Source organism: Globicephala melas, chromosome 4 (assembly GCF_963455315.2).
Source record: "Globicephala melas chromosome 4, mGloMel1.2, whole genome shotgun sequence".
In the NCBI taxonomy this organism is placed as follows: domain Eukaryota; kingdom Metazoa; phylum Chordata; class Mammalia; order Artiodactyla; family Delphinidae; genus Globicephala; species Globicephala melas.
The window spans coordinates 9,027,096-9,053,225 of NC_083317.1; the positions used below are offsets into that span (position 1 = coordinate 9,027,096).

The 26,130-nt window shown below is 45.3% G+C and overlaps 1 protein-coding gene across 7 annotated transcripts in view; it reads right to left on the bottom strand.

The window, feature by feature from the left end:
- Positions 1-26,130, bottom strand: part of DOP1B (DOP1 leucine zipper like protein B) — a 109,965-nt gene that overhangs the window by 78,447 nt on the left and 5,388 nt on the right. For all 7 annotated transcript variants that reach the window (XR_009563659.1, XR_009563658.1, XR_009563661.1 and 4 more), the window contains exon 2: positions 25,312-25,469. Coding sequence is in view for 3 of the 7 variants with exons in the window: in XM_030880857.2 (XP_030736717.2) it covers positions 25,312-25,449 (138 nt within the window). In the remaining 4 variants the exon portion in view is untranslated. The remainder of the gene's footprint in view (positions 1-25,311; positions 25,470-26,130) is intronic.

Sequence of the window (26,130 nt, forward strand, 5' to 3'; positions counted from 1 at the left end):
TGTTTGTCAGGCAGAGCTCTTGCTTTTCGGTTTTTTTTTTTGCGGTACGCGGGCCTCTCACTGTTGTGGCCTCTCCCGTTGTGGAGCACAGGTTCCGGACGCGCAGGCTCAGTGACCATGGCTCACGGGCCCAGCCGCTCCGCTGCATGTGGGATCTTCCTGCACCAGGGCACGAACCCGTGTCCCCTGCATCGGCAGGCGGACTCTCAACCACTGCGCCACCAGGGAAGCCCCGAGCTCTTGCTTTTTAAGTCACCATCTCACTTTTGCTCAGCATAGTCTAAAGACGTTTGCTAACTGAGGCGCAAAGGATGGGCTGCAGCTCCTAAGGTGGTCATGTGGGATCCAAAAGTGTTTGGCTCACTGGGGCTGTACAGCAGCAGGATCCCATTTCTCTGCCCTTTTGAATGTAGGCGTGGCACCGTGACTTACTCTGGCCAGTGAGGTGAGTGGAATGATGTGTCACTCCTGGCACAGGCTTCAGAAGCCAACTCAAAGCCCAGTGGGTTTTCTTTCCTGGCCTCTAAGATCACGGAGACACAGGTTGAACTGGAGCCCCTCCCAGCTTGGGTCCCTGAGAAATTAAGAGAGCAGAAACCACCCGCTGACCCACTGAGGCAGAACTCAACAATACTGTAAAAATCACTGAGCTTGGGGACTGTTCGTTACCATGGCATAACCTTTCCTATTCTGATGAATACATTTCTTCCCATATAAATGGAATTACAAGGAACCACAACCATTCATTACAAATGAACAAGGCGGGTTGCTATTTCTTTCTCATTTAAATGTGTTACCCCATTTAATTTAATTAGAATGAGAAACATAACCAAAATCTGAGGGCATGACCAGGACATGTGGAATGGATTGTTCATTGTATGCTGTCCATGTTAATCCAAGCAACACAGCATATCTGAGTCCGGGAGTCAGTGCCTCTTGAGGGAAAGGTACACTGAAGATGAAGGAAGCTGTCTGATTTGAAAATGCAGAGAAGAACAAAGGATATAACCAGATAATACTTAGAAAAATGAGAAGATGTTCATCCTTCCTGCTTTAAAAGATGCAAATTAAAACTACTACGAGGGACTTCCCTGGTGGCGCAGTAGTTAAGAATCCACCTGCCAATGCAGGGGACACGGGTTCGAGCCCTGGTCTAGGAAGATCCCACATGCTGCAGAGCAACTAAGCCCATGTGCCATAACTACTGAGCCCGCGTGCCCCAACTACTGAAGCCCGTGTGGCTAGAGCCCGTGCTCTGCAACAAGAGAAGCCACCGCAGTGAGAAGCCCGCGCACCGCAATGAAGAGTAGCCCCCGCTCATCACAACTAGAGAAAGCCCGCACACAGCAAGGAAGACCCGATGCAGCCAAAAATAAATAAAATTAAAATTTTAAAACAAAACAAAAAAACTACTATGAAATGCCATACTTTTCACCCATCAGATCGGTAAGTTAGATCAAAGCACACAGGTTCAGGAGTAGAGCAGAGACACCCAGAGATCATGAACTGGTTTCATCCAACCTACAGTCAGGATTTGGCCGGACAGGATTTGCAAGGCTGCTCCTTGGAGCAGCTATGACACTGATTCCCCTCTGTACCATTCTCAGCACGAATAATGGGGCTAAAATGGTGCCTCGGTCATAGTGATTTTGTTAACACACTTCCCACAGAGCCTGGCACTTAGTATGTGCTTCAACACGCAGGTTAAACAAACAAACAAGACTGCGGCTATTATGATGCCTGGTTTAAGCTTGTGAGCTTGGGGGTCAGAGCCTGGAATTCCAGTTCCACCATCTGTTGGGTAAATCCCTTAACCTTTCTGGGCTCCGGTTTCACAGGGATAATGGTGCCTAACGAAGTGTCAAGCATCATGACATACCACACTTAAGGAAATTAGCTCAGGGCCTGCCACAAAGCAAGCAATCAACAAGCATCTCCTCTTATTATAATGACAAGCTGACTGTTAAGTACCAGATTTAAAGATGGAGACAAAATGCATTGCATTTTAAAAGAACTGACAGAAATCCAATCATTTACAAATAATATCCTTTATTGTCACAAAAGCGGACAAGGACACTAGTTAGATGTGTTAACAAGAAAGTTTGAGGAATACATTGTATCAGAAAAGAAAAACTCAAACTGCTGTATATTTGGAGATGAAATCAACTGCGGACCCAACAGATGATGAGAATTCCAAGAGACACTGAAGACAAGGAGAAAAATCTGCATATAATAAGAGGTGGAGTTGGAGAACCTGAAATTTCTTTTTAAGGCAATAAAGGAAAAGGTAAATAGTCATTAATATTTAAGATTAAAAAGGAAAGAAAATATTATTTTAAAAGGATATTTAATGAAAAAACTCTAAAGAAATGTTTTGCGAGTGGTAAGACTGGAGGGACTTCCCTGGGGCGGTCCACTGGTTAAAACTTGGCCTTCCATTGCAGGGGGTGTGGGTTCCATCCCTGGTTGGGAGCTAAGATCCCACATGCCTCGTGGCCAAAAAACCAAAAAAAAAAAAAAAAGAACCACACCACCAAAACACAGAACAGAAGGAATGCTGTAACAAATCCAATACTTTACAAATGGTCCACATCAAAAAAAATCTTAAAAAAAAAAAAAATGTGGTAAGACTGGAGATCAGAATTGCCGGGTGAAAAGGTTTTCCATGTAGTAGACTGGAAGCACTTTTGGAAACAAAGGCTTCCCCCTAGACAGGGTGCCACCTCCCCCAGTGTGACTTAATTTACACAGGAAGTAGGTGTGGGTCCCACTCAAAGACACCTTCTACCTGAGTAGTACTAAGTAGCATCTCAAATTCTACCTACGTGAGGCTTTTCCTCTGTCTCACTGAGGACTAAAGCACGGCCATGGGGGAAACAGCTCCATGTTTTTAGGGCAAACTTAAAAGAGAATGAGATCGTTAGCTATAATGATTCATTCCCCATCTGGCTGCTACATAGTCAAAGCTCCGTGTGCTGGTTCAGCCCGGTGGCTCTCTTCAGGCAGACACCCTCGATTCAGAAGCTCTTCTACCTGTGGGTTGTCAACGCCAGCGCCCAAGCTGTCAGGCCTGGGCACGAGTGAAGTGCCTGGCCAGCGCCGCCAGCCCACCTTAGGCTCCCAAAGACACTCCTCAATAGGAACCTGGAGGGGTTCTGCTGCATCCTCCCTGGGAGGTGGGATCAAGCCTGATGCCCTCAGCTGCCACTGCTTTTGAAAAGAAGACATTCTACTCAGAGCAGCCCTGTCCTAGGACGTTTCAAAACTGAGTGCCGTGCACTGCTGGTGGGAATGTCAAATGGTGCGACCGCAGTGCTCCTCAAAATGTTAAACATTTGCTTTGTTTACCAAATTACCGTTTGATCCAGCAATCCCACTTCTGGGCACACACCCAAAAGAACTGAAAGCAGGGGCTCAAACAGATATTTGCACACCCATGTTCACTGCAGCATTATTCACAATAGGCAAATAGTGGAAACCACCCAAGTGCCCATCATGGATGAATGGATAAACAAAATGTGGTCTATATGCACAAAGGAATATTATTCAGCCTTAAAAAGGAAGGAAATTCTGACACGTGCTACAACCTGGATGAACCTTTAAAGCACTGTGCTAAGCGAAATAAGTCAGACACAAAAAGACAGATACTGTATGATTCCACTTACACGAGGTCCCTAGAGTAGTCAATCCATAGAGACGGAAAGCAGTGTGACCAGGGGCTGGGGGAGGAGGAAATGGGGAGTGAGTTTCCAGCTCGGGAAGATGCAAAAGTTCTGGAGATGAATGGTGGTGATGGCTGCACAACAATGAAACACGCTGCATGTCACTGAACCGTACACTCAAAAATAGTTAAAACAGTTGAACATATGTTGCATATATTTTACCACCAAAAAAGAATAAAAAAATGAACGCTGTGTTCCCCCAACTGCTCTTGCCACACTGGCTTTGAGCTGCAAGGAACATGAATTCCCGAGTGACGTCCACACCTTGGACTAAACTGAAAACTGTTTCCCGACCAGAGGTGGGAATGTCAAATGGCGCGACCGCAGTGCTCCTCAAAATGTTAAACATTTGCTTTGTTTACCAAATTACCGTTTGATCCAGCAATCCCACTTCTGGGCACACACCCAAAAGAACTGAAAGCAGGGGCTCAAACAGATATTTGCACACCCATGTTCACTGCAGCATTATTCGCAATAGGCAAATAGTGGAAACCACCCAAGTGCCCATCATGGATGAATGGATAAACAAAATGTGGTCTATATGCACAAAGGAATATTATTCAGCCTTAAAAAGGAAGGAAATTCTGACACGTGCTACAACCTGGATGAACCTTTAAAGCACTGTGCTAAGCGAAATAAGCCAGACACAAAAAGACAGATACTGTATGATTCCACTTACACGAGGTCCCTAGAGTAGTCAATCCATAGAGACGGAAAGCAGTGTGACCAGGGGCTGGGGGAGGAGGAAATGGGGAGTGAGTTTCCAGCTCGGGAAGATGCAAAAGTTCTGGAGATGAATGGTGGTGATGGCTGCACAACAATGAAACACGCTGCATGCCACTGAACCGTACACTCAAAAATAGTTAAAACAGTTGAACATATGTTGCATATATTTTACCACCAAAAAAGAATTAAAAAATGAACGCTGTGTTCCCCCAACTGCTCTTGCCACACTGGCTTTGAGCTGCAAGGAACATGAATTCCCGAGTGACGTCCACACCTTGGACTAAACTGAAAACTGTTTCCCGACCAGAGAACAAAGGGCCTCCTTTTAACAATCCTGAAGGGACACAGGGACTGGGTCCAGCCTGTCCTGAGTGAGAGTTTTTAACCCTGAATTGGCAAAATAGCCCCCTTGAACTGAGTCGCACCCTTTAGGGGTTGAAAATGCCTGATTCCCTCCTCATGCCCCTCTCCCAGCTGTTCAAGAGCTGCCATGACTGGACCCGGTTCAGGTCAGGGAAGGCCACCCTGACTCTGCCTTCCTGTCTCCAGCCTCCATCTGGGCATTTCGCTTTGGCAAGAGCCTTCTCCAGCGAGAAAAGCTCAGGGAATATTTCCAGGTTGTGTTTTTCAGGAAAACAGAAACCCAAAGTGACTGGCCAGTAAGCTTAATATTATGTATATATACACATATATATACATATATATACCTATATATATATTTTGTTTGTTTGTTTGAACTCTGAATGAAAAGGATGTATACTTAAAAAAAAGAGAGAGAGAAAAAGGTTCTTCTACAACTGTAGAATAGATATCTCAGGGAAACAGATGAATTGGCAAGGAAGCCATGCTTTCAAAATTACTTTTTTATGTGCTAACCAGAAAGGAAAAATATGATTAGACAGGAAATTAAACTTCCTTATTTATTTCACCCAGGCACTATACTATTTTAAAAGTATTCCTTAAGATATAATTACAATATTTTTAACCTCATTGTGTTCATAGGCTTAGCAGACTGACCTTAGGACAAAGTAATAAAATACAAAATGTAAGCTTAAAAAAAAAGAGTTTGAACCACATCTGAGCTCTGCGAATAGAGACCAGGAAGTGTCTCACTTCACTCCACCCAAGGCAATGTCTACGTTTCACTTTGTTTTACTCTGACATTATACAGTCTGACAGTCTGATATTCTCCAGGACTCGGCATGATTTAGAACGGTTCTATGTAAAAACCATGATTAAAAATTCCAAAAGGGTAGCCCGAGGACTCAAAAAGTAACTTAATACACTTAAAAATGGTTAAGATGATAAATTTTATGTTATATGTATTTTATCACAATTTTAAAAACTTTAGGGTAATTTAACAATATGGGTGAGGGGAGTTAAATTATATTTTAAAATGCTCTAGCCTTTAAAATGAATTTTTAAACGTTTCCTTTAAAAGTGCCCAGAAGAGAACACATACACACTACTATATATAAAACAGATAACTAATAAAGACCTACTTATAGCACAGGGAACTCTACTCAGTACTCTGTAATGACCTACATGGGAATAGAATATAAAAAAGAGTGGATATATGTATAACTGATTCACTTTGCTGTACAGCAGAAACGAACACAACATTGTAAATCAACTATAATCCAATAAAAATTAAATAAATAGATAGATAGATAGATAAAAGTTCCCAGAAGAGACAGCCCAGACCTGCTCTCCCAGTGATAGCACTGACCTCAGAATGCCTCATGCTTGTCTATAAAGGATGTAAGGAAGCCAATTTAAAAGCATGGCTCTCATCAAGCAAATGGTAAAGTACTGGCATGTCTTCCTTCTGGAAGTCAGTCATCTTTATAAGGATGTTCATTTCATGCCACAAAAAGGAAGCTGAACAGTGAATAGGACTGGCCAGTTGGCACAAGCTTGAACACTCATTTAATACTTGCCAGAGGACCGCAACAGCAATTCTGCTCTTCCGACAGAATAAAAACAGAACAGACACTGAGCAATAACAAACTGGCCAGGACTTCCCATATTAAAGTAGGCCACACCAGGGAACATCGGGCCTTCCCGGAAATGGCAGTGACCGAGCCACCGCAGCAGCTTGGGGGGGCGAGGGAGGGAAGGAGACAGGTGGGGAGACTGGCACCTCGTCAAGGCCCCTGAGAGCCGATTCAGGGAGCTGGGATCCACAGGTAGCCAGTGAGGCCAGCTTTGGTTTAACTGGGGGAATGACATCAGTACAACTCCTTTGTAAAGGAAGAGCTTCCTTCTCAAAAAGGTCACCGACCGGAGAATCACTGTGCTGTTTCCTTCTGTTCGACGCTTACAGCAAACCTGCAGGGCCGTGCACCCAATTAGTCAACTCTCATCCGCGTCCCACAGTCCCAGCCTGCTCTGAAGCTGCCTCTGGGCACTGGGGCCTCTGGCTCACTCAACCGCCTGCATCAGAGACCCATTAGAACACATTTTTTTCTTTTAATTTTCTAAAAATTATTTCTTTTGCATCAGTTTTACCTTATTGTTGTAGCTTATATTAACTTGCACTTTCTGAACAAATACCATGCTGCTTGCGTAGGAGGACGACTGAAGGCTGAGCATCTACACGCCCGGAGACCTTACAAAACGTGGCTGAGAGGTGAGGGCAGCAGCCCCCAGGCCAGGCCTCGGCCGCGGGGCACAGGGTGGCAGTAACTAACCGTCTGCGGGAAGAACCACCTGATCGAGCCCTGGGCCTGGGCCTCGGCTTGGAAGTTTCAGAAACTCATTTTTATCAGTTTACCTGGAGGGCTCTGCTGCAGAGGGAATGCTTTGCTGGCCTAACTCCTGAGACAGATCAGGAAGGCAACGGCAGGGGCAACAGGATGAAGAGCACAGGCTCGGGACTGGCAGACCTGGGTCAGAGCCGGGCTCGGGCCCTCACCAGCCGTCCAGCCTGTCACAAGCTGCTGCCCGCGCCGACGCCCCAGCTTCTCACGAAGAAAACTCGCCGCTACCTACTCACAGGCTGGTCCTGCAGGTCAGACTCCAAAGGGAGCAGAGGCGTCCAGGGTATTCACTCCACTTCCACCCCGCAGGGCATCAGGATCACACACACGTACCCACATGTACACACACATGCGCACGCACGTGGGACATAGCACCGGGGGCCATCCCAGGCTCCTGGCTAACACGACTCAGGAATCTAACGCTAGGTCAGAAAACCACGTCTTTAAACATCACAACAAACGCTTCGCTACCTCACAGAAGGCAGGCTACAACACACGTGCTCAAACATGGCTCTTCTCCCCCTTCTGAATTTATTACATTTAGATTGTAAAAGTCACTCGCTCTCACCATTGACACCTACGTTCCCTGTCTCCCACGTAGGAACCTCAGGGGCTACTGTGATGCTTCCCAGCGCTTTCTGTTTCCAGACTTTATTCTTTGCTGAATGCAGTGCCGGTCCTCGGCCCTCCCTCATGTCCACGTGCCACCCCCCAGCCCCATGGGCTTTGCAGGGGCGCTGGCTGGGCTGAAACACTGTACGCAGAAGAGTCTGAGCTTCATTCGGTGTCTTTATCAGTAAAAGGAGTCACAGGGCACTGATTTTGGAGGATTCTAGGTGTGAAAAATAACGGGAATGCTGCCTCTCCTCTCCAAACCCCAGCAGCTGTAAAATTGCCAGGGACACTCAGAACCGAGAGGCAGACGTGTGGCTGGCATAAAGCAGGTGCTGGAAGAACACGATCTCCTCAGAAATATGAGGAAGTTCCGTACTTAGGATGAAACCTGTGCAGATGGGGAGACAGGAAATCATCGGCAGCTACTCCAGAAAGGCCTGATTCCAGCGAGAACCACAGGAATGCCAACGGCAAGGGCACAGATCAGCACAGGACATGCTGCACGTTTAAGGGCACACACACCCCTCTATTGTCAAGAAACAAGTGTGCCTGCATCAGCTCGCAGAGGAAACAGGCTCCCCATGGGTTAAGGATGGTCCAAGGCTGCAGATCAGTTAGGAAGCTTTTGGATGTAAAGAACAGGATATCTGACTATACAAGTCTCAGTGGAGAAATCTGCCACCTCACAACCAAAAGTCCAAAGCAGTGGTTCTCAAACTGGGGTAATTTTTCCCCCAAGGGACATTGGACAACGTCTGGAGACATTTCTGGCTGTCACAGTAGGGGAGATGGGGTGCTCCTGGCATCTGGGGGACAGAGACCAAGACGCTGATAAACACCCTACAATGCACAGGACAGCACCCCAGCCCCATCGGAGAAGGTCACCAGTGCCGAGGCTGAGAAACCCCGGTCTAGAGGAGCCTACTTCTGCGTTTGGTTCATGCAAGGGCTCAACGACATCCTAAAAGAACCCAAACCTTTTCATGCTTATATGCTCCCAACGGTGAACTGACTTATCTTCAGTCTTTTCCTGCCATAACCTCAGATATCTGTCACATATCAGGCATTAAATTCTCACATGGCTACAGAGAGCAGTAAAAAAAAAAAAAAAAAAAAAAGTTTGTTCCTTTTTTTGTCTCTCTGTATTAGAGGCAATCCTTTCCAGAAGCCGGCCGGCCACATCTCACGGCCAGACAAGGTCATGTGCCTGTGTCTATAGGAAAATAGAATGACTAGGATTAAGTCCTCAAACAATAATATTCACCAGTGGGGCTGGAAGACGGGGGCTACCACCCTGTAGCACTTTACCACCTGACCCCTAAACATACCTGGGTTCTTTTGACAAGAAGGAAGAGGGGGGTGAGTGGGTGGCAACCAGCACGTCTGCCCCAAACTGAGAAGTGGTCAGTCTGACCATGAACCCTGGTGCTCTGCCCCCAAGCTCGGTGTTCCTTCCTTCACCCCACAACATCTGAATCAGCACACCTTCCAACAAATTTACTTCCAAGGCATATCTCAGGCACTGGGAGAATCTGGCTTAAGCCAGATAATAATCACCAAAAGCACGTGAGTAAAATGTAGGGCAGAACTGTGCTGCTTGGGAAAAACACAATGAATAGCTTACAAACTGATGAGGTAGTGAAATGACATATGTTTCTTGTCATATAAAGATAAGAAGTTATTAAGGTTAGTAAATAAGGAACAAGCTTATCCCTGATGAGACAAGCAATCCGATGGATCTGCAGGGCTGAGGCACCCCTATTAAGATTACTGCACGCCAGGCAGGAGCAGGGATGGGGACCGCCCACCTAAATCAAGTCCCCTCCTGTGCTAAAGGGTACAGCTGGGCCAGGGCTGCTGGACCAGCCGATATGTTTCTCCCTTGAAGATATGAGTGGAAGTAACATGTGCCATTAAGGTCTAAGCATGCACCTACACGCTCTTCCTCCTTCCTGTGGGACAGAGCGGCAGTGAACAGAGCAACTCTGGAAGGCATGTGTTAGAGATGGCAGAGTCCCTGGCTTGAGTCTCTGGAATGACCATATGGAAGAGAGCTGCCCAATCTGGACCAGCATGCAGAACTGATCCATGAGCGAGAAACTTCAGTCTTACGGTGGCACTGAATTTTTGGACTTCTTTGTTACAGCAGCTAACATTAGTGTTACTGATACACTGATAGTATCATTATTATTTAAACTTATTCCAGAAAATGCTAACAAAACACTGGGAAAAAACACAAACTCAGGGCTGGTTGATGATATGTACACCTGTCTACCCAAAGAACTCAACACAATTAGCTGGAAAAACTTAGAAATAAATTCACTAGGTTGGCTGGTTTCCAAATTCTATAAATTGATAGTTTCCTGAGTGGCAACAACCAGTTAAAACATATAGTGGAAAATAACCTCACTGATAACAGCAGAAATACATGTATAAATTCTAATATATTTAAGGCACAAGAAGGACTTACATAAGAACAATTCAATGCTTAGGAACCTAAGTGAATGCTTTTTTTTTTTTTTTTTTTTTTTTTTTCAGTATGCGGGCCTCTCGCTGTTGTGGCCTCTCCCGTTGCGGAGCACAGGCTCCACATGCGCAGGCTCAGCGGCCATGGCTCACAGGCCCAGCCGCTCCGCGGCATGTGGGATCTTCCCGGACCGGGGCACGAACCCACGTCCCGTGCATCGGCAGGCAGACTCTCAACCACTGCGCCACCAGGGAAGCCCCATAAGAGTTTTAAAAAACTTTGCAAATGATTCTGAAGTTCATCTGGAAGAAGACTGCCTGGGAATGGTAGAAAAATTCTGGAATAGAAGAGTGGTTAGGCTGGGGTGGAGAGCACGGTCCTGCCAGATAAAGACGTAAACACAGCAGCTAAAAGGCATGGCTCTGGCACCGTGCAGACAATTTAATTAGTGGAGCAAAATAAAGTCCACACAAAATAAAGCTGTGTGTCCAGAGATTTAACTCTACATTCACTGACATAGCAGCTCCACCACGGGAGACATACCTTACAAAAATAGCCACAGGCAGAAAGATGCTCATTAGAGCCTCCTTTAGAGTTATGAAAACTGGAAGTAAACTAGGCCAACAACGAAGGGCTTCTAGATCTTGTCCACTCCTATACAATCCCCTTTCACTCCTTTCTTCTTTTACATAAACACATACACACACACGCACACACACAAACACACGCACAACACCGCGATACATGAACGGTTTGACCTGTCTTTTTTTGCCCCCTTACTTTACTGTGAGCATCTTTCATGTTAGTAACTACAGTTGGATGCTGCATATGTAGTTTCGAGTTAGTAACTACAGTTGGATGCTGTTGTGTCATGTTTTATCCTACTGCCACTCCCCTACTGAGGGTGGTCATTTCCAATTTTTTTTGCTATTACATACAAAGAAACACTGCAGATTTTCAGAGCTCTCTTTGTGCTGTATTTCCATAGGACTAAAACAAATTTACAGGGCTTCCCTGATGGTGCAGTGGTTAAGAATCCACCTGCCAATGCAAGGGACACAGGTTCGAGCCCTGGTCCGGGAAGATCCCACCTGCCATGGAGCAATGAAGCCTGTGTGCCACAACTACTGAGCCTGCGCTCTATGGCCCATGAGCCACAACTACTGAGCCCACGTACCACAACTACTGAAGCCCGTGTGCCTAGAACCCATGCTCCACAACAAGAGAAGCCACTGCAGTGAGAAGCCCGTGCACCACAATGAAGAATAGCCCCCGCTCACCGCAACTAGAAAGCCCATGTGCTGCAACGAAGACCCAATGCAGCCAAAAAATAATTTAAAAAACAAAACAAAACAAAAATTTACAATGATCATGAACTTTCTTTTTTTAATATTTATTTATTTCGGCTGGGCCAGATCTTCATTGCAGCATACAGAATCTTTAGTTGCGGCATGCAGGATCTCTTAGTTGTGGCATGCATATGGGATCTAGTTCTCTGACCAGGGATCGAACCCACGTGCTCTTGGATTGGAAGAATTAATACTGTGAAAATGGCCATACTACCCAAAGCAATCTACAGATTGAATGTGATCCCTATCAAGTTACCCAGGACATTTCTCACAGAACTAGAACAAATAATCCTAAAATTCATATGGAACCACAAAGACCCTGAATTGCCACAGCAATCCTGAGAAAAAAAGAACAAAGCTAGAGGAATCACCCTCCCAGACTTCAGACTATACTACAAAGCTACAGTAATCAAAGCAGCATAGTACTGGCACAAAAACAGACACACAGATCAATGGAACAGAATAAAGGGCCAAGAAATAGACCCACACACCTATGGTCAATTAATCTATGACAAAGAAGGCAAGACTATACAATGGAGAAAAGACAGTCTCTTCAATAAGTGTTGCTGGGAAAACTGCACAGCCACATGTAAAACAATGAGATTAGAATATTACCTCACACTATATAGAAAAATAAACTCAAAATGGATTAAAGACCAAAATGGATTAAATGTAAAGACCTGAAACTGTAAAACTCTTAGAAGAGAACATAGGCAGAACACTCTGCCATAAATCATACCAATATTTTTCTGGATCTGCCTCTTAAGGCAAAAGAAATAAAAGCAAAAATAAACAAGTGGGACGTAATTAAACTTAAAAGCTTTTGTACAGCAAAGGAAACCAACAACAAAACAAAAAGACAATCTACAGAATGGGAGAAAATGTTTGGAAATGATATCACTGACAAGAGGTTAATATCCGAAATACACAAAGAGCTCAGACAACTCAATATCAAAAAAAAAAGAAAAAAAAAAGAAAAACAAACCCACAAACAACCCAATCAAAAAAACAGGCAGCAGACCTCAACAGACATTTTTCCAAAGAAAACATACAGATGGCTAACAGGCACATGAAAAGATGCTCAACATGGCTAATTATTAGAGAAAGTCAAATCAAAACCACAATGAGGTATCACCTCATACCTGTTAGAGTGGCTATCATCAAAAAGTGGAGAAAAGGGAACCCTCATACATTGTTGGTGGGAATGTAAGTTGGTGCAGCCACTATGGAAAACAGTGTGGAGGTCCCTAAACTAAAACTAAAAACAGAGTTACCATATGATCCAGCAATTCTATTCCTGAGTATATAGCTGGATAAAATGAAAACACTAATTTGAAAAGATACATGTACCCCAATGTTCACAGCAGCACTGTCTACAATAGCCAAGACATGGAAGCAACCTAAATGCCCATCAACAGACGAATGGATACAGAAGATGTGGTGTGGATACAGAAGATATACACACAGTGATATATACACATACATACACACAATGGAATATTACTCAACTGAAAAAAAGAATGAATTTCTGCCATTTTCAGCAATGTGGATGGACCTACAGAATATTATTCTTAGTGAGATAAGTCAGAGAGAGAGAAAGACAAGTGTTGTGATATCACTTATATGTGGAATCTAAACAAAATACAAATGAATGTATACCTAAAACAGAAACAGACTCACAGATATAGAAAACAAACTAGTGGTTACCAAAGGGAAGAGGAAAGGGGTGAGGGGCAAATTAGGGGTATGGGATTAAGAGATACAAACTATTATGTATAAAATAGATAAGCAACAATGATATATTGTACAGTTCAGAGAATTAAAGCCATTATCCTGTAATAACTTTTAATGAGGTATAATCTGTAAAAATACTGAATCACTATGCTGTACAACTGAAACTAATAAAATATTGGAAATCAACTATACTTCAATTAAAAAAAAAGACTGCCCATACCAAGTGTTGGCAAGAATACGGAAGAACTGCAGTCCTCGTAACTGCTGGTGTAAAATTACACTTTGGAAAACAATTTGGCAGGTTTTTTTTTTTTTTTTTTGCGGTACGCGGGCCTCTCACTGCTGTGGCCTCTCCCGTTGTGGAGCACAGTCTCCGGACACGCAGGCTCAGCGGCCATGGCTCACGGGCCCAGCCGCACCGCGCCATGTAGGATCCTCCCGGACCGGGGCACGAACCCGTGTCCCCTGCATCAGCAGGCGGACTCTCAACCACTGCGCCACCAGGGAAGCCCAATTTGGCAGTTTTTTAAAGTTAAATATATACCTACTGGAAGCAACTCGATGTCCATTAACAGGCAAATGGATAAATAAATGGTGTATATCCACAAAACTCTACTCAGTAGTAAAAAGGCAAAAACTATCAATACATAGGACTTGGATGACTCTCAGAATAGCTTGGCTGAGCGAAAGAAAGCAGACCAGGAAAAAAAAAAGTATATACCGTATGAGTCTGTTTATATAAAATTTTAGAAAATGCAAACTAGTCGATGATGATAGAAAGCAGATCAGCAGTTGCCTGGGGATGGGGGAGAGGGGAGGGAGGGAGGAGGGACCACAAAAGGCCAGGAAGAAACTTCTGGGGGTGACGGATACATGCTCATTATCTTATATGGTGATGGTTTCATAGGGATATCCACACATCAGAACTCATCCATTATACACTTTATATACGTGTAGTTTATTGTACAACAAAATTGTAAAAAAAAGGGAAAAAAGAGAAGACCATTTAAAAAGATAACTAAATGGGAATGCCTGCTCAGATGCAAGCTTGTATATTGGTGTTCATGTTCAATCAGTCATCCTTTTTGAAAAATAGCCCAGCTTAAACTTATTTCTTTCTGTATTAGTTTGCCGTAACAAAATACCACAGGTTAGGTGGTTTAAACAACAGAAATGTATTTCTCACCATTGTGGAGACTGGAAGTCCCAGATCAAGGTACCGACTGACTCAGTTCTCCTCCTGGTTTGTAGATGGTGCCTTCTCGCTGTGTCCTCATGTGGAGGGGAGAGCTCGCTCTTCTAAGGCCACAGTCCTACTGGATTAGGGCCTCACGCTTATGACTTCATTTAACCTTACCTCCTGAAACCCTATCTCCAGATACGGTCACACTAGGGGGTGTTCTGATGTATGCATTTAGTGGTTGAGGTGGGGATTGGGGGGGACGACACAGTTCAGTCCTGACATGATATTTCTGGTTTCTTAGCTTTTTTGATAGTGTTTATAACACGCAAGGAAACCACAGCCCTTTTCCTTATCCAAAAACTCACTTCTGCTAGATGAGCCTTTTTTTTTTTTCAGATGAGCTTTTGTCATAAGATTACTGGAAGACTAATTCACCTGTCCAAATCTGGACTATTTCCATCCCTCCAGCAGATGTGAAAGGAAGACCAGCAAAAAAAAAAAAAAAAAAGAAAAAAATCCTTGGCTCAGATGCAAAATAAATAGACTATCCTAGCTATCAATTATTGGCAGCCTATCAGACTCCCTTCAGCAAAAAGAAATGCACTTTTCCAGAAGGACCATGTCAGCCTTATGGTATTTGAGTGGCTCACGGTGAGGCCATTCTCTCAACGCTGAACAGCAAAGCGCCTGCCAGTTCTCAGCTCCTTCTCGAGAACCTGGGGTAGGGTAAGAAGCAAGGATGCCACCTAGGGCATCACCCACAAAAAGAAGGATGATAGGACAGTGGCACAGGATGGGGCAGCCTTCACGCATTAGGAACGGGAGTTCTGTTAGCTGCATCTCTCAAGTCCCAGTGCCAAGAAGATCAGAACACTGCCAGAAACAAGTGGGCGCTGCGCTCGCCACTCTCCGGCAGAGGTGCAGGATCTACTTTATTTCCAGGTGAAAGGAGTCAGTAATTGCCAACAACATCCTTTAAGTTTGGTCTCTTCTCAGAAGGCATTTAGGCCCATGACTTTCCAATATGACCCTGACACCCCATTTATCTGACACCTTCTACCCTCAAGGTCACCGCCCCAGACAGCAGCAATAGGTTGCTGGAAAATGACTAAAATAAATGCCCTAAACTGAGACACCATTTCTCTACCAGATGGGGGCCCAAAAGTGAGTCGACAAGATGGAAGCAGGCATCACGTGGGCTGAGAGGGGCTCATGGCCTGACTCCAGCTCACTTGCTAAGCAGAGTCTGGTCCAGCAGGGATCACGGGCAGCAATTCTGACTGTGTCTCAGTGGGAGGAGGACTGCAAGGGTCCTCACAGGGAGACAGATGGGGAAGCCCAACCTGGAGGGCTGGACTCCCCTAAAAGACTCCCCGCAAAGAGCCCCACAGAGAAGCTGGTGCAGAGCCGCTGAGGTGCAGTCACGTGGGGCACAAGTCATCAGGGTCATGGTCTAAATGTCTGTGTCCCCCCGTGTGATGGTCTTAGGAGGTGGGCCTTTGGGAGGTGATTAGGTCATGAGGGTGGAGCCCTCGAGAGTGGGATCTCTGCCCCTTCCACCACGTGAGGACACAACCGAAGACAGCCAATGTGAACGAGGAAGACGGCCCTTACTAGACACTGAATCTGCCTACACCTTGACCTTGGCTTCAGCCTCCAGAACAGTGAGAAATAAATGTCTGTTGTCAATAAGCCCCCCAGGCTGTGGTATTGTCACAGCAGCCCCAGTGGACTGAGGCAGTCCGGAAGGCTGCCCTGAGGGACTCGGAAGTTCTGGGCACATCCTGTATTACTACACACACAAGAGCTGAAGTTCTCCACAGTGCTCCAGGGCAGTAAAAAAAGATTAAATAAATAACGCTCTACTCTTCCATGAGGCACGTGATGAAAAGCCATCTGGGCTTCCACCAGAAATGAACTTTTTTAAACAGTTCATATGTGGAGGGACAAATTGCAGTTCATTATCATACCCTGTTATGGGCTGAACTGTGTCCCCAAGATTCGTATGTTGAAATCCTGATCCCCGGTACCTCAGAATGTGGATGTATTTGGAGACAGGGTCCTTGAAGAGGTGACCAAGGTAAAATGAGGTCATATAGGTGGTGTCCAATATGACTGACTGGTGGCCTTCTAAGAAGAGGAGATTAGGACACAGACACACAAGGAGAAGAGGACACAGCAACAGGCAGCCGTCGGCAAGCCAAGGAGAGAGGCCTCAGGAGAAACCAAATCTGCCGACACCTTGATCTTGGACGTCCGGCCCCCAGACCTTCGAGGAAATCAAGTTCTGTCCTTGCAGCCACCCAGTCTGTGGTATTTTGTTATGGCAGCCCTAGCAAACTAACAAAGACCCCAAACCAAAGAGGCTTTATCTGAACTAATGCTATTTAACAGAGAAGCAGTTATCAGGGCTCGGGTAAACGTCAGGATCCAGGTGAGACTCAGCAAGTGTTTAGGTAGACGAGGTCTTGGAGCTGATCTGTAAAGAGCCAGAACAGTTCACCTGGTCTCCGAGCTCCGGCCACCTTCTTCCCATCACGCCACAACAAGGAAGCTCCGCTTTAAAAAGCAGGTGCTTGGCGTTCAGCGTTAAGACTTTAGAAGATGAAACACTTAACAATACCCAAGACCTATTTCCCTTGCTACTCATGCACGTCACCTGCTATCTGGCCATTTTGTGAAATAGTGGGATACTGAATAAAAGCAGCAAAAAATCCCCCCCAAAAAACGTGGTTCATTCAGAACCATTATGATTTTTTTTTAAAAGAAGCTTCAGTGCTAAGGTTTTTTAAATGTACAGAGTTTAAATAAACGATCCTTCATTTCCATAATCCAAGTTCTACCCCAGGCTTGGTACAGTGGTTGGGTTCATAGGGTTCAAATGCCCTTGATTAAAATTTATCTAAAAATGATCCGTGAAAGGTGACAGCTTGAAGTCTCAGAAAAACAACGAAGCAAAAATTACCCTGTTCAGGTTGATACACATAAAACTATAAAAGATAAACTTTTCCATAATACAGAAAGATTCTAAACATGATACTGAAAGTTTAGCAAGTTTTAGAAATAATACAATTAGAACCTGTCTATAGTCTGACAAACCAAAACCTCTTGGGGCTCAGTTTTCTCGTCAAGTTGAGCCAGATACACTTCTGCTGTTGAGTATATGGTTTATGTTTTATAACTTGCAATCGTCCACCTTAATTAGAACACAACTGCACCTAACTTTGCACACCACGATATTGTTTCTGCTTGCATTTTTTTACTAATTCGTCACTAATTCACTCACTGAATTTGTGTGTCCACACAAGAGTCCAAGAAGTCTGAGCATCACAAAAGCCTTAAGAAAATTTTTTATTCACATCAACTCCTATGAGGTACCCTTGAATGCAGAAGTCGCGAGTCTCCCAGAAGTAAGTGATCGCTAAGCTGATCAAGGCTCGCTCTCTCCAGCACCTTCCCAAACCCTCCACGTCCAGTAACTCTGATCCGGGTGCTGAGGCTGCCCACTCCCACCCACAGGCTCCCGTGATCAGGCTCATTCCCCATGCATCAGCCGGAGGGATTCCTCTACGGAGAAAGGCAGCGATGGGTCACCTTGCTCAAAGCCTTCCTGGAAGCTCAGTGGCGTCCCTCCATCGCAGGACAAAGCCCGGTGACCTGCCCTGGCTACCCCTCCTCCCTCAACCCCTATCACCTCTCCTCTCCAGCCACGCCCGCCCCCTGCTGGACCTTGGACTCAGGCCCGTGCCCCAGATGGCCTCCCCACCAGCTAGCTCGACGCATCTGGGCCTCTGCTCAAATCTCCAATTATCAGAGAGCCGTCTCTGCCTGAACTAGCATCCCATCCTCCTTCCTCGCTACCGGCTCTCCTCGTTAACTTCTCCTCTTAGCATTCAGCCCCCAACGGCACGTATTTATTCGCTGTCTGTCTGCTACCAGCAAAGCCTTAGGTTCCATGAGAGCAGGAACCGTGTATCCAGTGCTGGGTCCCAAGCACCTAAGTGTTCAGTATACAGCGGTTCTACCACCGTATCCGTTTGCTAGGGTTTCTGTAACAAAGCACCACCCGCAGGGAGGCCTACAACGACAGAAATGGAGGCCGGGAGTCTGAGACCAAGCTGTCGGCAGGGCCGGCTCCTTCCGAGGCTGTGAGGGACAATCTGCTCCAGGCTGCTCTTCTATCCTCCGGCAGTTGGCTGGCAATCTTGGCATTCCTTGGCTTTTAACTGCATCCCCCGGATCTCTGCCTTCATTCTCTCCTGGCGTCTTCCCTCTCCGCATGTCTGTGTCTGGGTCCAAATTTCCCCCTTTTATAAGGACAGAGTCATCCTGGATAACGACCTCGTCTTAACTGGACTGGCTCTGTAAAGATCAGATCTCCAAATAAGGCCACACTCTGAGATACTGGGGGTTACGACAGGTCTATTTTGGAGGACACAATTCAACCCCTAACAACCACTGAGCAGCCATATGACAGGGGGCTTCACCAGTAAAATGGGGCTAATAATCGGATCTGCCTCGTTTGGCTAATGAAGAAAGCAAAGAGGTGCATCCCTGACCCCTTATGTGAGCCACAGATACTGACATGAAAATAGCTGGGGGCCCTGCTCCAGAGCACCGTGTTGGAGGCCGGCAGACAGGGTCTGGGTCCTCCCTCTGCTATTTGCCGGCTATGATCTTGCACAAGTTGCTTAGTCTGGGTCCAATCTCAAGACATGCTGTAAGTCTATACAAGGATGCACACCAGGTCCTCAGCACAGTGCGCTCTCTATGGATGTCAGCTGTCATCGGCAAGGCTGGGGGAGGGACAGACGACAGTGTCGCCCTCATCCCACAACATCTTGCAAATTCATCAAGGGGGCCACTCACCCTCATTACCTAATCATTGCAGCAGAGGACAGGAAGCTGGCGCAAAGAGGACACAGGAGCGGGGTTACATGGAATTGGCTGACAACAAAAAGTTGTCTTTTTAAAACTCTTATCCAATACAACTCGTATCCCACAGCCCATGGACATCACACTGGAACATCTTCCAGACGCTCAAACTAACATCTTTGGGCTTCCCTCGTGGCGCAGTGGTTGGGAGTCCGCCTGCCGATGCAGGGGACGCGGGTTCGTGCCCCGGTCCGGGGGATCCTAACGTGCCGCGGAGCGGCTGGGCCCGTGAGCCATGGCCACTGAGCCTGCGCGTACAGAGCCTGTGCTCCACAACAGGAGAGACCGTGGCAGTGTGAGGCCCGCGTACCGCAAAAAAAAAAAAAACTAACACCTTCCAACGGGAGCCCCTGGTCTCCCTGCCCAGCCTCCCTATCACATCCTTTCAGCTTCTCAAGCCAAAAACCTTGCAGAAACCTGCAAGTCATGCTGGACTCCTCTTTTCCCCTTATATCCCACATCCGCTCCGCGAACAAAGCCTGTTAGCAACACCTTCAACGTACATTCAGAATCCAAACACGTCCCTGCTGGCCCATCTACGTTTCAGCAACAGCTCCTAAATGGTCTCCCTGCTTCTGCCCGGCCCCACCCAGTAGAGCAGCTGGAAATGGTTCTAGCACCTAAAAGGGAAGCCAGGTTGTGGCACTCTGCCGGGCAGCCGCCCCCAGCTCAGGGGCCACTGTCAGACTCCAGCTTTAAAGGACCGACACGATCAGACGTCCTCCCCACCCCTTTCCTCTGCAGCCTCGTTTCCTACACTCTCCCCATCCCTCACCTGCTCTGTGGCAACCTCCCTGGCCTCAGACACACCAGAGCCTCTGGGCTTGGTCAAACGGCATCGTCTCAGCAACCCTCACCCTCCCTTCCCTTCTTCACGGTTCCCACAGCACTCATCACCACCTAACAACACGTCTATTTTATCATCCAGCTTCCCCCATCCCCACCAGAATGAGGGCACGGTCTTGTCAATTTTGCTCTCTGCTGCACCCTGGCACCTACTGGCACATTATAGGCACTCAGATGGCCACTGAAAGAATGAATGGCTAATGCTTTCAAAGCTCCTTAAAGAAAGATTCAACTGTACTCAATAACCTGGGTTGGGTTAAAATGATTAAACATTTCTGAAAGTTTTTCAGGTACACTGAAACAAAGCCTGTTTCACAGAATACCTCAATGCTCAAGAACTGCACTTTCCAAGTTTATAATTTTACCTACTTCAAAATATACATGTTCCTAAATAAATGGAAAGACATTCTGTGTTCATGGATTAGAAGACAATACTGTTAATACGGCAATACTCCCCAAAGTGATCTACAGAATCAATGCAATCCCTATCAAAATCCCACTTGGCTTTTTTGCAGAAATTGACAAGCTGATCCTAAAATTCATATGGAATTTCAAGGAATCCAGAACAATTCTTAAAAAAAACAACAAAGTTGAAGGACTCTTACTTCCCCACTTCAAAACTTACTACAAAGCTACAATAATCAAAATGTGTGGTATTGGCATAAGGATAAACATATAAATCAATGAAAAAAATGAAAGTCCAGAATTAAATCCATCTCTCTATAGTTAATTGGGATTCCAAGACCCTTCAAAAGAACAGTCTCTTCATCAGATGGCTTTGCACACGCAAAACGACTGGATTTCCACACACAAAAGAATGAAGTTGGAGCCCCACCTCACGCCATGTACAAAATTAACTCAGTCAGAATGGCCATCATCAAAAAGTCTACAAACAATAAATGCTGGACAGGGTGTGGAGCAAAGGGAACCCTCTTGCGCTGTTGGTGGGAATGTAAATTGATACAGCCGCTATGGAGAACAGTATGGAGGTTCCTTAAAAAACTAAAAATATGACCCATATGACCCAGCAATCCCACTCTTGGGCAAAGATCCAGAGAAAAGCATAATTCGAAAAGACACATGCAAAAAAAGGGGGTGGGGGACTTCCCTGGAGGTCTAGTGGTTAAGACTGTTCTCTCCAATGCAGGGGGCACGGGTTGATCCCTGGTCGGGGAACTAAGATCCTGCATGCCACACAGCGTGGCCAGAAAAAAAAAAAAGATAAATACATGCACTGAAATGTTCACTGAAGCACTAGCTACAATAGCCAAGACAATGGAAGCAACCTAAATGTCCACTGACAAAGGAATGGATAAAGAAAATGTGGTACATATATACAATGGAATATCAGCTGTAAAAAAAGAATGAAATAATACCATTTTCAGCAACATGGATGGACCTAGAGATTATCATACTAATGAAGTAAGTCAGACAGAGAAAGACAAATATCATATGATATCACTTATATGTGGAATCTTAAAAAAAAAATGATACAAACGAACTTAATTACACACAGAAACAGACTCAGACTTCAAAAACAAACTGATGGTTACCAAAGGGGAAAGGTGGGGGGAGGGATAATCAGGAGTTTGGGATTAACATATACACACTACTATATATAAACAGATAATCAACAAGGACCTACTGTATAGTACAGGGAACTCTACTCAATAATCTGAAATAACCTATATGGGAACAGAATCTAAAAAAGAGTGGATATATGTATATGTATAACTGAATCACTTTGCTATGCACCTGAAACTAAGGCAACATTGTAAATCAACTATACTCTAATATAAAATAAAAAATTAAATTTAAAGAAAAGGAAAATGTGTCCAGAACATCAGAATGCACGCACATGCCCCAAACCCACCCCACTTCCATCCCAGAGATACCTAATACCCCTGGTTGTATACAATAATATGGTCATTGTGTTTATCATGTATTTTTTAGAAGTTTCGGCACATATGTTGTTTGTATTTCCCAATGGTAGACTGTTTAATTTTACATGTTTGAATTGCATGTGTGCTATGAGTTAATTTTATCCTTACTACATACTTGATATTCATCTATGAAAAACAAAAAACAAAAACAAAACACAAATTAAAATGAAGCAAAAACCTAAATGTAAGAATTAAAACTATAAAACTCTTAGAAGAAAACACGGGTAAATCTCCATGATCTTGGATTTGGCAATGGTTTCTTAGATATTCACCAAAAGTACAAGCAACAGAAGAAAAAACGTTAAAGTTGGACTTCATCAAAGATTTAAAAATTTTGTGCATCAAAAGACACTATCGGGCTTCCCTGGTGGCGCAGTGGTTGAGAGTCCGCCTGCCGATGCAGGGGACACGGGTTCGTGCCCTGGTCCGGGAAGATCCCACATGCCGCGGAGCGGCTAGGCCCGTGAGTCATGGCCGCTCAGCCTGCGCGTCCGGAGTCTGTGCTCCGCGACGGGAGAGGCCACAGGAGAGAGAGGCCCGCATACCGCAAAAAAAAAAAAAAAAAAAAAAAATGAAAAGACTGCCTAAACAATGGGGAAAAAAAAATCTGCAAATCATATATCCAGTAAAGGATCAGTACCCAGAATGTATTGATATAAGGAACTCTTACAAATCACAACAAAAAGACAAATAGCATAGTTAAAAAATGGACATAACATTTGAATAGGAATTTCTCCAAGGAAGATATACAAATGGCCAATAAGCAAATGAAATGATACTCAAAATTTTAGTCATTAGGGAAATGCAAGTCAAAACCACAAAATACCACTTCATACCCACTAGGATAGCTATCATCAAAAAAACCCTGAGGGCTTCCCTGGTGGCACAGTGGTTGAGAGTCCGCCTGCCGATGCAGGGGACACGGGTTCGTGTGCCGGTCCGGGAAGATCCCACATGCTGTGAAGCGGCTGGGCCCGTGAGCCATGGCCGCTGAGCCTGTGCATCTGGAGCCTGTGCTCCGCAACAGGAAAGGCCACAGCAGTGAGAGGCCCGCGTACCACACAAAAAGAACAAAAAACCTGAAAATAAGTGTTACTGAGATTGAGAAGAAATTGGAGCCTTCATACATTGCTGGTGGGCATGTAAAATGGGGCAGTCACTGAGGAAAACAGTTTGGTGGTTCCTCAATAAGTTTACTATAGAATGACCACATGACTGAGTAATTCTACTCCTAGGTATAGACCCGGAAGAAATGAAAATAGTGTTCAAACAAAAACTTGTATATGAATATCCATACAGTACTAGTCACACGAGCCAACAGGTAGAAACCCAACTGATGAATGGATAAACAAAATGTGGTCTGTCATACAATGGAACATGATTCAGCCATAAAAAGCAATGAAGTACACACTACAACATGCATGAACCTTGGAAACGTGCTAAGTGACAGAAGCCCAACACAAAATATCACATCATTGTACCAGTCCTTTTGTATGAAATATTCACAGACACAGGAAGTAGATTAGTGGCTGCCAGGGACAGGGGAAGGGGAGTAACGGAGAGGGTTTCCTTTGGGGTGGTGAAAATGTCCTAGAACTAGATAGTGGTGATGGTCGCACAGCATCATGAATGTACTAAAAGCCATTTAACCCCACACTTTAAAATGGCTGAACGGTAAATTTTATGTTACATGAATTTTAACTCAACAAAAAAATAATGAACACACCCCCCCTCCCCAAAAGTATGCTGTTTTTAGATTCCAGGAGAGTCAAGTACTAAAACAGAGAAACATCTAGAAGAAGCCGAATCTGTCCAAGCCCCATTCCAGGGCTTCTCGCTTTCCCCTGGAAAGGCAACCCACCTTCATTTAAGACAGTGAATGTTACCTTCAGCTAGAAAAAGTCCTGAGTCAGAGCTCTACAGCCAAAGCACTCTCAAGCCCTTATTTGCTGTTTTATTACACGTCTCCACCCCAGCCAGCACCAGCCATGATGTTCACATGTTGTAAATACACTTTGCGGAGACCGTGCAGTTTCCCGGCCACTGCCTGTAATAACTGCCTATCTCCTCTTTGCCATCTGTGGGTGCTGATAGCTGCTTTCAGGAGGTTGCTGCTGGACGGCTGCCCAGGCGCTGCCCCCGTGGTCAGGCTGCTCGCATTCTCACTCTCCCTACCCTGGTCCCTTGAAGAGGTAAACGGACAGATTCTTTCTCTTTAGCGAGGTTTGTTATAGAGTCCCCTGGTGTGTGTTACCTGGGGAATGGGGACCTCCCAGACTAGGCTGGACATCTCCCAGCTCCCATATGGCACTCGGGCTCCAAAGTCAGGTATCACAGCCAGGAGCCCTGGCCAGACAGTAACGGAGACAGGCACAGCCTCTTCGAGCCCAGGTATCTTCTTCCTACAGGTCACAGTGGTCGCCTGAGTGTTTGAGCATCACTGTGTCACCCTCCTTCTGGGCAGGATGGAAAAATACAATGGTCCCCATCCACAGAACACGAGGTCAAGCCCACATGCGACCAGTTTTGGTTTACTCAGACGCAACCCCTTTTCCCTCGTCCAAACACATGCACAATTTCTGGGCAGATTTCCATAATTACTTCATCCTTTATTCTTCTAGGAGTTACCAGTCTGCAGTAAAATGGTGAAAAAAGTACACTGGAGAAGAAAAAGCCATAAAGACCCTAAGCAGTACACGAAGGACAATTCATCTTTGAATAACTGGATAATTTATAAATTTATCTTGTTCAGAACTAAATATTGTTGAGAAAACAGACTGTTCAGCTGTTCTATCGACTATATCCACACTGCATGTCTATGCTCAGAAAAAAAAGGGCTGAAAGGGGAGGAACGTACACCAATAGGTTAATAGTGGGTAACTCTGGGTGACAGAATTATCGGTGGTTCTTCTTATCTAATGGCTGTAATCAGCATGTAGTGTAATATTAAAAAGACAAGTCCTTGAAATAATAAAAGGACAGCTGTGTCCCTGCCTCCCTGCAATCCAAACACTCCCCGCCCCACATACCTTGTTGAGCTTGCCCAGTGAGGATATGAGATCTGCCCATTCGCTGGAGGACTCAAAATTTCTTAAAGCCTTTTCAATCACAGAAGAGTAATTTCTGTATCTGTAATCATTCAATAGCTCCTGCTCTTCTGGGTCCATTCTCGCAGCAGAGAAGGTATCTAAGAGGGAATCAGTGAATAAACAAATGAGGCAGCTCTTCGAGGATGAAAAGCGTTCCCAGCCCAGAGTCCCAGGGGACACACGGCCACAAACGTTCCTATGCACAAACGTGCTGGGCGATCCAACTCAAATATTTAGCAAGGCTGCTGAGCCAGGCACGATGGCAGATAAAAGATAAACGGTTCCGGCCCTCCTGGACTCCGAGGGAGACAAATGGACAGAGCAGAAAGAAGTAAAACGCTAGAGTTCCACTCAATGGACAAAGTGAATTCTAGGAGCCAAGTCACAAAGTGGCTAACTGCATGTTGTTGCTGACTGGTAATTCTCAACGCAGGCGGTCCCCCCCAGCATAGGGCATTTCCAAGACCTAAGGAAAAGCAGATCTATGGTCTTCATTGAACAGTTGGTTTAGCAATCCAATCCTCTACAACTAGACTCGGAGAGAGGATTGGAAATATTCTACAAGAAAACCAGGAGGAAAAAAAAAGACCTAAGGGTGAAGCGTCTGACAGCAGTGGTGTCAGAAACCCACCGCGTGCCTGTTCATTTACTAAGTGCCAATTATCTGCCAGGCCCCCGACAGCTCTATGCCCCTGGGTGAGGAGTCTGCGCGGAGGTGTGTCACACCAGGGCCCAAGCAGTCATCATTTTATTCTGGCC